The 13,859-nt window shown below is 33.9% G+C and overlaps 1 protein-coding gene across 3 annotated transcripts in view; it reads right to left on the bottom strand.

Moving 5' to 3' along the window:
- Window positions 1-920: 920 nt before the first annotated feature.
- LOC138696221 (chitotriosidase-1-like) overlaps window positions 921-13,859 on the bottom strand; it is a 58,386-nt gene continuing 45,447 nt past the window's right edge. For all 3 annotated transcript variants that reach the window (XM_069820877.1, XM_069820879.1, XM_069820878.1), the window contains 5 exons: window positions 12,371-12,498; window positions 9,563-9,665; window positions 8,705-8,890; window positions 2,383-2,496; window positions 921-1,200 (listed from right to left, as the gene is read on the bottom strand). In XM_069820877.1, the coding sequence (XP_069676978.1) occupies window positions 1,069-1,200; window positions 2,383-2,496; window positions 8,705-8,890; window positions 9,563-9,665; window positions 12,371-12,498 (663 nt within the window). In that variant the 3' untranslated portion in view covers window positions 921-1,068. The remainder of the gene's footprint in view (window positions 1,201-2,382; window positions 2,497-8,704; window positions 8,891-9,562; window positions 9,666-12,370; window positions 12,499-13,859) is intronic.

Raw genomic sequence — 13,859 nt, 5'->3', positions numbered from 1 at the left:
AGAAAAAAAAACTTTACTAGAAAAACTCACACTTTCTTTACAACTACTTCACTGAAAATATAGGATATTTAGCTACGGGATGAAGGACCGCTCAGGTACCATAACTCTGTCCTTCCATCCGGTAAATCTAGCTTACATTAATCACACGTTTTTTTACCTTGACACTTATTCATAGATAAATATAGCCTACTTCGTACAAGTCTTTGCCGAAAGACAAAATTATTCTATCAGCGATCAGTGACGGTTTTTGAGACTAAGTAACGCGCAAGAAAATTTCGGTTTTCTTTCTTTTTTTTTCATTAATATTTAGCTTGTAACTCAAAAACAGAGCCCGATAGAGACTTCTTGGTGATAGTCTATATTCGTCTTTAGTATATACAATTATGTAAGCTTACTTGTTTTCCTTTAGTTTACAAAATGGCTGTTGCCTAGTGTTATGAGAAAAATAAATAAAGGTAGAAGTAGAATTTTATAATTGATCAACAAGTAAAACTAAGATATGCCGAGAAAAAGAGAATGTATAATATCTAAATGAATCAAGTCAAAATTTGTTTAGGCATACTTTCCTGTAACTGTTCGTTAAAACTGAAATCCCAATAGTGGAATGTAACAGTGAAATTCGTTTTGTGACAGGTCCTTCTTCGCAGATGAGCAGTTAACATAGGCTACTTTCCATGCTAAAAAAAAATCAGTGTATTTTCTCTACTACATTAAAATTCAACAGTACCAGACTAGTTGGGCAGATAAAAGCCTTAGATATTCACCACATCTCTATTTGAAAAGTAATTAAAATTACTTGTAGCATCTGTATAAACTTAGAAAATAATAATAATAATAATAATAATAATAATAATAATAATAATAATAATAATAATAATAATAATAATAATAATAATAATAATAGTAAAGGAAATTCAGTATCCATGAATAACACTCAAAATTTAATATTATATGTATTTGTTACAATTAAGCCACATAATCTAAATTAATATACATTTGCAAATGCAAACTGAGTATTGTACAGCTATAATTAATCTGTTCAATTTTATTTCGAAGTGTACGACGACATTAAAGTCGTCCAAGTCCTTTGTTTACAGCATTAAGCAGTGGATAGATGGGACCACAGTTACCACCAAAGTCATCAGACTCCAGAGAGAACACCATCATTCCTCCCAAGCTGTTGCTGACAATATATTGTCCCTATAACAAGAGATAGTAGTTTAACATTAAACTGGAAACTCAACCAGGTTAACATTAAACTGGAAACACAACCAGACTTTGAGAGGAAATAAAATGCGTATTTATCTTAAATAAAATATGTGTGCGGGTGCGAAAAATGAATCTCATGCCATCGTAACCATTCACAAATGTCTAGGAGTGTCACAAATAATTTGACAGAAAATTTTATGCAAATATTTTCAGAATTTGGAACCAATCTTATCGATAACTGTAGAGAAAAATCTACAGACCGAGGGAATTACCTTATATCTGCAATAACAAGAGTACCTGCAGAGAGCTTGAACTAATCTAACGTAAAATATAACTGTACAGAAATCTCTACACAGTACGAGATTTAATGTAATACATGCAGAGCTTGAAAATTGGTATAAATTACGTAAATTACTGCAGGGCGCGGGCATTAATTCCACACGTAACTATAGAAAAATTTAATCACAGTGTGAAAACTTATCTCATACCTGTACACAAATACATGCTGTGCGTGGAAATTAATTTAAATAATAATAATAATAATAATAATAATAATAATAATAATAATAATAATAATAATCCGTGGGTGACAGCTCATGAAGACTCAAAGTCGACCAGCCGGATGCAGGTCTCACATCTACATGCTTTGACAGAGGTGAAAAGTATTCCATTGTAAGTAAATCACTTTCACGTGATTTCCCCTGTTCCTTTGACCCTTCGACATAAGCACTCGGACGGACAGTACTAACTGCAGAGGTGATCTTTTACGACCAGAAAATTGATCCACAAGATTTAGCCCATTTAGTCATTAATGTATTCGACGAGAAGTTTATATATATATATATATATATATATATATATATATTAGAGAACATATTCATGAATGCAGAAATATAATACGTCGTAATTTAAACTAAGATATTATTGGATTTTTTTCAGGAAACTCTAGATAGAAATATCAACCGAACATTATCATGTAGGTATATTTTAAATAAGAAGAAGAAGAAGAGTTAATTGGAAATAAGTTGTGTTGCCCTTGTAGTTTGTTTCAGATTTTTATCATATATGGAGCGCAATCGTCCAAAGATATAATTTCTCAAATGTGCCTGAAAGTACGAATTCTTTGTTACAAATTTTTAATCAGCATTCTAATACATAAACATGTAGGCCTACCTTTCCTTCTATGGTTTGAGAGTCATCGTAACTGATCCACTCAGAGTCGTGGTACGCGTAGGTGTACAGAGGGTCGTCACTGTGTTCAACAGTCCAATATAGATATGTGCAGTACTGTAAGAAACAGAAACATATTCATGAAAAGTATGGTGAATTATGATATACATTTTACAATTTATTTATCTTCGTTATTTGAATAGTTACAATACAAGGTGTCTAAGTGGGTTATAGGCTTACTTTTCTAATTGAGGGGGTCATCGCAACAGTGGTCTAACCCTCCCCAATGGAAAAATTAAATATTGACGCAATCGGTTGATTTTGACGTAAACTATCTTCCTACGAAATGGAAAAGACCAATTCACCATTATATAACTTGTTACGGAGCATGTAATCTTTCCCCTAAAAGAATATCCTTTGTGTTTGAGTGCAACGTTGGTCCAAGTCCAAACAGCCAATGGGAAGTCGGTATCAAGTCACATGAATAGTTACGTAAATATTGTTAAAGGACTAAAGAGAAACGATAAACACACTCTTGAGCTGCAACATGCGAACTTGACACAAAAAGGATATTCATGCCCTTTCGAAATATGTTCTGCTGTTCATTATCCATTATAGCATAACAGTGTGATTTTTGAAAGTAGGACTGGGGAAGCTCAAATAGAAAATGTGGAGGATGAAGAAGACCTCTTTGACTTACCTGATTATATATAGGATGATAATAATAATAATAATAATAATAATAATAATAATAATAATAATAATAATAAAAGACTATTCCACAAATGACAAAAGCTGAGAAAAATAATTTGACCCTAAAGAATCAATTTCCATAACTTCACCGGATGTAGATGACAGGTGGAATACCCCCCCCCTTTTTTAGAAGTTGTTAAAGCAGATAAAATAATAGCATGAGCTGTCTAAAAGCCATAAAAATTATGCAATACATTTGGGATTAATCTCTCTGGCACTGGCCTCCTCAATAATTGAAAATTATTGTGAAATGCATTGTAAAACTTACACGAAACTGTTAGAATTAAACAGTGTTTCATTACATGTGAAAAGCCCAACATTTATTCCTACAAATTTCTTGTCCTTTCTTACACGCGAACAAATTTCAGTGTAACAATGGTCTAACCGAAAAAAAGTGTTGAAGGATCATAATAAAATATATAATATATCCAGAACTTCTTAATAAAAGATTATATAACATGGTAGTTAAGTTGACTAAGCATCAAACAACACACCACTACCAACAAAATTTGATTTTTCGATTTCTAGGAAAAACCACAATTATATAACTTTAACTTGATTTTCTACATTTCTTAAAAAAAAATGATTTCGACTACTGTTGCGCTGACCCCTTCATTCTTCCTCTTTGATGCTGAGATTCCTTACATTTCTTGTAGTTTATTCTCAACAGCTAGTCTTTTATCCTTTTCTCTTGTCTTCTTATCAATAGCAGAGCTTCTTTAAATTGTCAGTACAGAAAATGTCTCCTGAGAACTTTAGTGGCGTTGTTCTGGACAAGACCGTAGTGACAGGACTGCCATTTCATAGATTCTGGACACGTTCGTCTGTGAATTATGCCCACAGAGAGTGCAGTCACTTCCGTCAGTTTAGACTTACTAGAGATTTTCCCCTTTCTGTCTTTTCTGCCGTTGTTAACTTTACTTCCTCCCTGATCATATAATTATGTACATTTTGAAACTTGGTTATTAATGTTACCTCAGGAGCAAGGTCCGTGGACGGTCGGTCCCTGTCGCTCTCACAGGTCTCTTCATAAGAGCGTTTAAAGGGACAGTCAAGAGGGTTGTAAATCTGTGACGTCACCACGGGAACACTATACACATTTTCAATCCTCGGCTTGCACTTTCTAGCGATAACCAAGTGATTTAAACATCTATATTAATTATATATTTGTTAGGGCCACATATACACTGGAGGAGTAAAGGTTTAGGAGTATAACTCCCACTACAATAACTCATTTTTTTTTAAATTCAGTGACGGTTTACTTTCCAAATTCTTAGCAATATGAAAACTATTATGAATGCTTCATTGTACTTGCTTTTGTATCTCTAACCTTTATAGAATATTTCAGTCCAATTTTAAAGAAAGTTATTAACGAATACGCATTTTACAATATATTTAGTTTATTTTACACATCAATTTCTGTTTCCGAGCCTCAAAATATTAGTTAGGCCTATATTAAAGTAGTATTCAATAAATGAAAACTACACATGTGAACGACAGAATTTACATTACGCATGCAAAATATATTAAATTTCCCTTAATAACACTGGAGTAGAGTGTGCACTAAAACTCATTAATAATAATTAATTTTATAGAGGATTGCTAAATAAATATTGTGTAAATTAACCCATTTCAGTGAAGTGGTTGAGGAGGGATTTCAATACCAGCGAGGAATGAAAATATCCCAATTTTAACATTGATTTTACAAATAGAACAATTTATTTTAAGAATGTTTCACAAAATTTAAACTGACTCACCTAGTCTTGTGAATAACTTCAATAATTCCGGATCTTCATTTGGAAGCTTTTTCCTCAAAAGTCTAAATAAACGGCCTATTACATTCTTTTTTCTTTTGACTGATTTTTTATGAAATTTTTTAAATATAACTTTACACTCTTAAATAAAATTGTTGCCATCCACTGAGAAGAGGGATAAACCAGCCCACCACGTGAAACGATCTCTATCCATCCTGGAGTTTGTCGACTGGAATTAGCATCCGAAACTGCACTTTTGTTATTACATTTTCTAGGAATATAACCAGCAACATATCTGAGTGTTTCTATTTCTTTCCTTTTCATTAGATTTGTAATGTCAATTCTATCATCAATATCTACCTCTAATGGGTTTATTTCCTCTGGAATTTCGTTCACACTTTCATGAGAAATGTCCACGAGATCCTGAAAAACTTGCTTTCTTATTATTATTCCGCCTGAATCTTCTGCTGGGGCACTTGTAGGGTGGGGAAGGCGACATCCTAATATTAATAGGCGCAAGCGATTTTTCACTTCGACGGCCAGAGGGTTATTATAAAAAGTCCTATCCCACGAATTTGGAAAAACAGGTTTTCCAGGGCGTCCTGATTGAGTTTCCTAGTCATTATATAATCAATTCCTTTTTCTTTTAAATCGCTATAGACCTATAACACTTTCAAGCTCTTTCTAGAGGTAAGGAAGCCATTCTGAAAAGGTAGAAGAGTATTTTTGCTTCTGACTCTCAGTTCTTTTATTGTTTTCTCCATTCTATCTAATATCTCTACTTGTTCCTTGTGGTTAATCCCGAAGACACATTTCAGTTTATTGTGTATAGGATCTTTCGGAATTTCCGAGTTCATTACATCTGTGAAATCATTTATGAGTTAAAAAATTCATGTACTTCTTCACAATCGGGTATAAAATATTTAATCAGAGCAGCAGTGTAATGTGAAAAAAATTCTATGGTAGGTGCAACTCTTTGGCTATCATTCTCTTGCACAGTAATGTGACCCCAATGTAATTTCGGGAATAGTTGCAACTCCGAGGCCCAATTGTATAAAACTCCCTGACTAAAGATCAACTTTGATCGAAGATCGAAAAGTGAACCGAGTTCAGACACTTCTTCTATTGTATAAAACTTTTCTGCGATCAAATTACCTTGGTTCAAATGCAATCTAAGTTCACGTGAAAAGGATTTGGCAACATCGCATAAACAGGTGAAATACGTAATGCGCGGACCATGTTACACAGGTTTGTTCAGTGTTGCCAATCTAGTGACTTTAACTCTTTTTCAACAACAATTTCTTTTAACTTTTATTTTGCTTAAATAGGGATTTAGTGACCTTTTTAGCATCCCATAGTGACAAAATTTAATCTTTCTTTGTTGATAATGAGAAATCTAGCGACTTTACAACTACTTTTTGGCGACTTTCCGTATTACATTCTGTTGGATATACTGTTTTTTTGTGCTATGTAAATAATGACGGACAATAAGAAGAAGGTTGACTGTTCTCCGAGTTGTTATCATGTTATGGTGTTTGATACTGCTAAACATAATAAAGCTTTATAAAACGACAATTTTCGTTTAGTAATACAGTTAATTGAACATTTATGAACGTACCTGTCATATCCATTAATAATTAATGGTTGTTATAAACATAATATAATTATAGGTTATGTTATTTGATACTGCTGAACACGATAGAGCCTTATAAAATATAAGAATGTTTGTGTATTAAGGCAAGAAATTGAAAGAAATGTATATAAATGTACCTAACATATCTATTAAAATTAATAATAATAATGGATATTTTATTTGCACAATCTGTCACTCGTATATTTCAAACAGAAACGAAATAACTGAACTTGGATCATCTAACTTAATCAGAGAAATTTCTTCAGTCAAAGTTGACTTTAGTTTGAGACAAATTAATCTCAGATTAGACTTTATACAACACAAAATTCCAAGTTCAGCTGAAACAAGGATCAATTTAACCTCTGATCTAAGATTAAATGGTTTATACAATCGGGCCCGAAGAAATGGATTTAATAATCCGTCCAATTGCATTTTTTCTACTACATTACCATTTGCCATTCAATTGAAATCCACTGTTAATAAAATGGTTCCTTAACAATTTAATCAGGTGGGGCAAATCTGCAAAAACCCTAATATTTTTGTCTCAAGCAGGATTTGAAAAGCAGGTTTGATTTACATTTATTTGTAACTTATTCCACAGTCTTCCATTGCCGCCACCCAGATCAGAAACAATTACAATTGCTCTGAAACCTGCCGCTTCAATTTCTGATATAATTTCGAACAGTATCTCTCTGTTCATTGTTTTATTGAAATCATAATAGAGGGGCTGCTTCCACTCACCTGTCAATCCTCGGATCATTACAATTTAAGCATTTCTGTGAGGACTTTCACGATCCTAACAAATGACACCATTGACATTCATCTCATCAAACAGCAACATTGATAACTTATCCATTTCACTCAAAGACAACCCCTGTTCTTTTAAAATTTTCAGTAACGGTGTAAGAATACCAGGAGAAAAGAGCAATTTTTTTGTCCAACGCTGAAGGGTAGCAACGCTCGGTAGAGCAATTCCCACCTGTGATCTCAAATGATTGTAAAGCTAATACAGGGATCATGTCTTGTTCTTCCCATCTTTGCTTCCTTTTCCCGCTAATAAGCATTTTTATTTGCCCTGGAGTGAACACTTTAGCTAATAAATGTTTTACTTTTCCATTTACTAAGTGATTTAAACACTTCTTTGTCAAATTATGTTTCTAATTTAGACTCAAACTTTTCTATGTCTAATTTAAGTTTTTCATTTTCTTTACTTACTTCTTCATTTTCATTTTTTGAGATTCAGCTCCTCACTTTCTAATGAACAGACGAAATATAACACACCCAATGGATCGTCCCGACGCACTATTGTCTTTGCATCTAATTATTGTTCACTTATCTCAGACAAAACCTTTTTCTGCAAGTTCTCTCTTCTACACGTTTACTTTTAGCACTGTTTATCTCACTGTTTTTCACATAGCACACTCATAAAATCAGCGACGGTTGGGCATTTAATTTCATTGTTTTCTTTGCTGGTATATTCAAAAGCTCGGCATTCAAATCACGCTCATTGAAATCAGATGTGAAATGTTCGGAACAACTACGCGCAGTTTCAAGATTAAATTTATCCTTTCGGTAACACTTAATCTCCAAATCTTTCTCAGCTTTGGATCAGAGGGAAACGTCTGATAAATAATACTCGAGCCTTTTTTCCTACTATAATTCTGACACTCGCTCACCACACAATTTGGCATTTTTCATGCTATAATAGTAACAATATAGGCCTATTATAAACAGCACACTAGCAGAGTCTATACAAAATCACAAACACACTCCACGTTTTCTAAATTCCAGTAATTACTAATAAAGGCAGCACAAGCCAAGGGGATGAGAGTGGAGTGTGTTCCCGTGGTGACGTCACAGATTTACAGCGCCTTTACTTTCTCTTTAAAGGCTGTTATGAAGGGACCTGTGAGAGCGATAGCGAAAGACCGTCCACGGACTTTACTCCAGCGATAGCGAAAGACCGTCCACGGACCTTGCCTCAGGAGTACTGCGAACCTACCCAGTGAATATAATTGGAATAATTAATTAAAGGAAAGTTCAAACATATTTCAGTATGTGTTCTAGGGAAACATAGATGGAGACAATGTTTTTCTGTCGGTTGTGGCTTACCTGACAAGTCAAGAATATTAATTTAAACTTGACACAAGGAATAAAGAAGCCACCGGTATAGCATGTGCATTACCTCATAGTAAGTGAGGAGTCCAGCTTCTTGCGTGAATTGTCCAGCAGTTCCAGGCCCAGTGACGGGGGCACCCAGATCATGTCTGTTTGGGTCTGCTAGGTGGTTTGTACGTCCATAGAATGCTACACCGACGATTATCTTGTCTGAAGGCACACCAGCATTAAGCCATTGATGTACACTGAAATCCTGCAATCACACAGACGGGAGGAATTAGCACTTGGTTAGAAAAAATTAATTGTCTGCACCATTATGAAGTTGAAGGATTTGAATCTTTGTGGCATTCCATCATCACTGTTGTGAGAAAGTTGAACCAACACTAAAAAGTCAGAAATATCGTAACTTCTTGTTCAAGTGACCAGTATGTTCTATGCTCTTTATTAGAATAACACAGGGCTAACCAGGACAAGTAGGCTATATGCGCAAGGAAAATAAAAAGTGCACAAATCTTTGCCCAGACACAAACTCCGATCCGCTATAATCGTAGACACTACGGAAGATACTACTAATAAAAATAACTGAAAAATTATGTCTAAAATGAAGTACATACAGACCAAACAGCTGGAATACATGCCACCAAAATAGAGATTTTAATTTTTGTATGAAGTCAAAAACATCAAGAAAGTTTCATTCTATTAGAATATGATACTGACTTATCAATTCTTTATTGATCGCAAGTCTCGCAAACCTGACAGACGCTCTTTTTGTGAATAACAGCACATTTAATTAATTTTGATGAAAGAGCCGAGATATGTAAAGTAAATATTTAAAGATAATCACCACGAACATCTCTAAACAATGGAAACGTTTTCGCTCAACATTAACTTACAGCATTAATAGTATCTATTTACTCGAACTTACCACATTTAGTTGATCATTGGCCTCCAGAGGAGCGCTCACCGCTGTAATCCCGTCATAGGCTGTATGGTAATCGTAACTGAATATTATAATGTGATCCGCATATCTGCAACACATTCAAAGACATTTAATTTAAGAGGCTATTTTAACATTGCATGGACTAGTAATTGGTTTAGAGTATATAAATATATTATTATTATTATTATTATTATTATTATTATTATTATTGCTATTAATGGGCCTCTGTTTTATACGGCCTAAAAACTCTGGAAATGTGCATGCACGTAACGCTAAAAATACCAAAGTATAACATAAGGACTTAAAATATGACGTAAAACAAATTAAATATTTCCAAAAAATTACTAAGGAAACATTTTTATTCACCATTATACAGAATTGTTATTGTGAATATTAGCTGTTTGTATTGGCTATAGCGGATTGTTCGCATTATGACAAAAGAAAGAGAGAAAAGAGCGATGAGAAATGTCCTGCGTGACTGCTTTTTCCACAGCTACATTAAAAGGTTATTCACTATTTATAAATTGCTGTATGACAACGGCGAGGTTGGAACTTCTTAACCCTTTGCAGCACAAATTAATTTTTTATGTTTTTCATATCATGGATCATAACGAAGCTTCGATCATTTTTTTCAACATTTTAACTCTGCACACACTTTCAAAACACAGATGGCAACTTCTATGTATACAAGTTTTGATGGAGAAATCATTGCAATAAGTGAAAGTCTCAGGAATCTTCTATGCCACATCAATAAATTTAAGAATGCAGTTATATTGTCAGACTCCAAAGTAGCTATTCTATCAATAGTCTGTAAACATACACCTTCATCTCAAACAGCAGAAATAACTAAAATGCTCTCTCAATTAATATCACTCAATAAAAGAATTGTATTCCAATGGATACCATCCCATTGTGGAATCCTGGGAAACGAGAATGCGGATGCTTTAGCAAAGAAGGGCAGCACTGCTACTTACAGACCTATTACTAAATCTACGTATTACTCTGTAAAAAGATTTATTAAGTCTACATACTCAGACTTCAGCAAACAAAATCTGATAACACAATCTTAAGAGAAAAAATGGAACTCCCTGCATCATAATCCACAGTTAATTCCCGATTTACCACGAAAAACGTCTGTAGCTGCATTTAGATTGGCAATAGGCCATGATTGTTTGGCCAAACACCTGCATAGAATTGGAATATATCAGTCCCTTAACTGCCCATTGTGCAACTCAAACCAAGAAATGGATTCGGAACACCTCAAAATCTGTGCTTCAGTGGCAGGCCATGATAGTATCTTTGAAAAATATTGGAGTACAAGAGGTCAAATGACTTTATTGTCAAACACCTGACATTAGAAAATAACAACAACAACAACATGTATACTCAAGAGGTGGTTCCATGGTGGAACGTCTGTGCCACAAAACTTAGAAAGAAAACTGTGGTTCGTCTGAATAACCACCATGCTGCAAAGGGTTCCGTCACATTTTCGGCAGGGTTGAAGTGGGTGAAGGTGGGACCGATCAGCAACAATCTGGTCATATTCATAACATTATTTTGATCTCATGTATTTTGACAACTTTCTACTGGAGAATCCAATTCATTTCGATCTTCATTTAACCACAAAATATTTCTATGAAAATTAAGTCAAATATAAATAACCAAACAAAAAAATATCTTGACAATATTGACACAAAATATATTAATAATACTTTGAGGATTATTAAAACAATTATAATAATATTATATTATAACCAAAAAATATACTTTCATACAAGTTTCTTTTGTCAAATATGTCTTCATGCTAAAATATGATAAATTTGGAATATATGTGACCAATAAAATACCATGTTCAGAAAATATAGAAATGTCTTTAATTTAACTTATGTTCGTAAAAAGAGACCATGATAAAATAAGAAATGTCATAGAACTCCGAGCTCTAATTATTATTATTATTATTATTATTATTATTATTATTATTATTATTATTATTATTATTATTATTATTATTATTATTATTATCGTTGATGATGATGTTGATGAGTAGCAGTCTTCGAACATCGTCCTCTGATCTACCACTCTCCTATTGTCACTGACACCCGAAAGTGTTATTCTCAGGTCGTTCCTTCAGTATAAATTTTATTGACTACTGTTCTTTCAGAGCAGTGCTGTTAGCTCGATTTTTAAAAACCCACTATTGTAATACAAATGACTTTGTCAAACGTCTGGCATTAGAAAACAACAACATATAATAATGCAGAATTCGCTAAATTTCTACACTGTCAATGTAAAATGCTATTATTTTGCCGCTGTGATTGCTAAAATAGCTGCTATATTTCTACATTAGCATTACAAATTTAATACATTTTACCCGCTAAACTAACATTGAAAAGAACGTCAGACTTAGCGGGAAAACCGCTGAATTGATAACACTGATTTAGAGTGCTTCATCAACAAGGAGCTGATATTTCAATGAAATTATTTTAAATAATATATTTTAACTAAATAGGCCATGAGAAGACATAGGATCTGTATAAGATATCGACAGTTTAACTTAATATTTCTGAGTTTTATTGAACATTGCAAGATTTTTCGTTTTGCTTTTTTTGCTTTGTTTTATTTTTCAAAATACAGTTTAATCAGTTAAACCAGCAGAGTTTGGAATTAAACAATAATGATAACAGTTTAACAAGATATTTAGTGATTTTAAAACTAAGACATTTTAACCTAATATGGTTATCGTTGAAGAGTGTTGATATGGCCTCAAAAGCTGCAAGAAGTGTGAATACGTACTTCGCTACTGCTGCAAAATCGTAAGCAGACGTTGCGACGTTAGGTGAACCAGCAACACCAACAGACAAGATAAGATTGTTTGCAGCGAACTTCTCGGATAGCGTCTGAAGTAAGAGAACGTAGTTTTCCTGAAATATTCACAATCAGAAATATAAATATTAATATAGTGTCGTCACAAAGACAATATCAAAACGTGTCAAATATTGACATTTACTGCAGATGATTTAATAATACTATGTCATAGATAAGCTGCAATATTTCCTTGTTTCCTTCTTTCAGGTATTGTTATTCTAATTAAATTATTGAACTCCAGTAACATATTGTTTAACATGTCATCATACAAAAATTAGACTGATGTTTAAAGAGGAAATAGTAAATTCTGATAGATACGTGAATTACAAATTGATTGCATTATTCAGTAAAGTGATAGGAATATACTTAATGGTATTTTGTGGAGCAAAATGAAGTCGTCCTATTTTCAATTTCACAATGAATGCGACTATAATGAAGATTATAACATTAGAAATTAGTCTAGAATTTTGGTTTTCTCCATCTTTCAAATCTAATAATTGAGATTTACAATAATGGGGAAAATTGAGACAAAATATATTTGTACGAGACTATAATAAAACGACAATAATGCTACGACATACGGTATTAGAAGTATTTTCACAAGATCTTATTAATGAATCCAGGAAAGATTTCGCCACATGAAGATTGGACTACAACAGGGGTTCTCAACTTTTTGAAGATTGTGTGCAACGCCCTCACGTGTGTCCACACCTGTGGAGTAACGGTCAGGGCGTCTGGCCGCAAAACCAGGTGACCCGGGTTCGTATCCCGGTCGGGGCAAGTTACCTGGTTGAGGTTTTTTCCGGGGTTTTCCCTCAACCCAATAGGAGCAAATGCTGGGTAACTTTCGGTGCTGGACCCCGGACTCATTTCACCGGCATTATCACCTACATATCATTCAGATTCTAAATAACCTAGATGTTGATACAGCGTCGTAAAATAACCCAATACCCCTCATGTGTTTCTAAGTGAAATCGAAAATCGAATAGATTTAATACTTACTTACTTACAAATGGCTTTTAAGGAACCCGCAGTTTCATTGCCGCCCTCACATAAACCCGCCATCGGTCCCTATCCTGTGCAAGATTAATCCCACGTCCCTCAAATCCATTTTAATATTATCCTCCCATCTACGTCTCAGCCTCCCCAAAGATCTTTTCCCTCCGGTCTCCCAACCAACACTCTATATGCATTTCTGGATTCGCTCATACGTGCTACATGCCCTGCCAATCTAAAACGTCTGGATTTAATGTTCCTAGTTATGTCAGATGAAGAATACAACGCGTGCAGTTCTGCGTTGTGTAACTTTCTCCATTCTCCTGTAACTTGATCCGTCTTATCCCCAAATATTTTCCTGAGAACCTTATTCTCAAACACCCTTAATCTCTGTTCCTCTCTCAAAGTGAGAGTCCAAGTT

This window comes from Periplaneta americana, chromosome 3, assembly GCF_040183065.1.
Source record: "Periplaneta americana isolate PAMFEO1 chromosome 3, P.americana_PAMFEO1_priV1, whole genome shotgun sequence".
Lineage (NCBI taxonomy): Eukaryota > Metazoa > Arthropoda > Insecta > Blattodea > Blattidae > Periplaneta > Periplaneta americana.
Note: the sequence above shows the minus strand (reverse complement) of the source record. Positions and strands in the feature narration are given on the sequence as shown.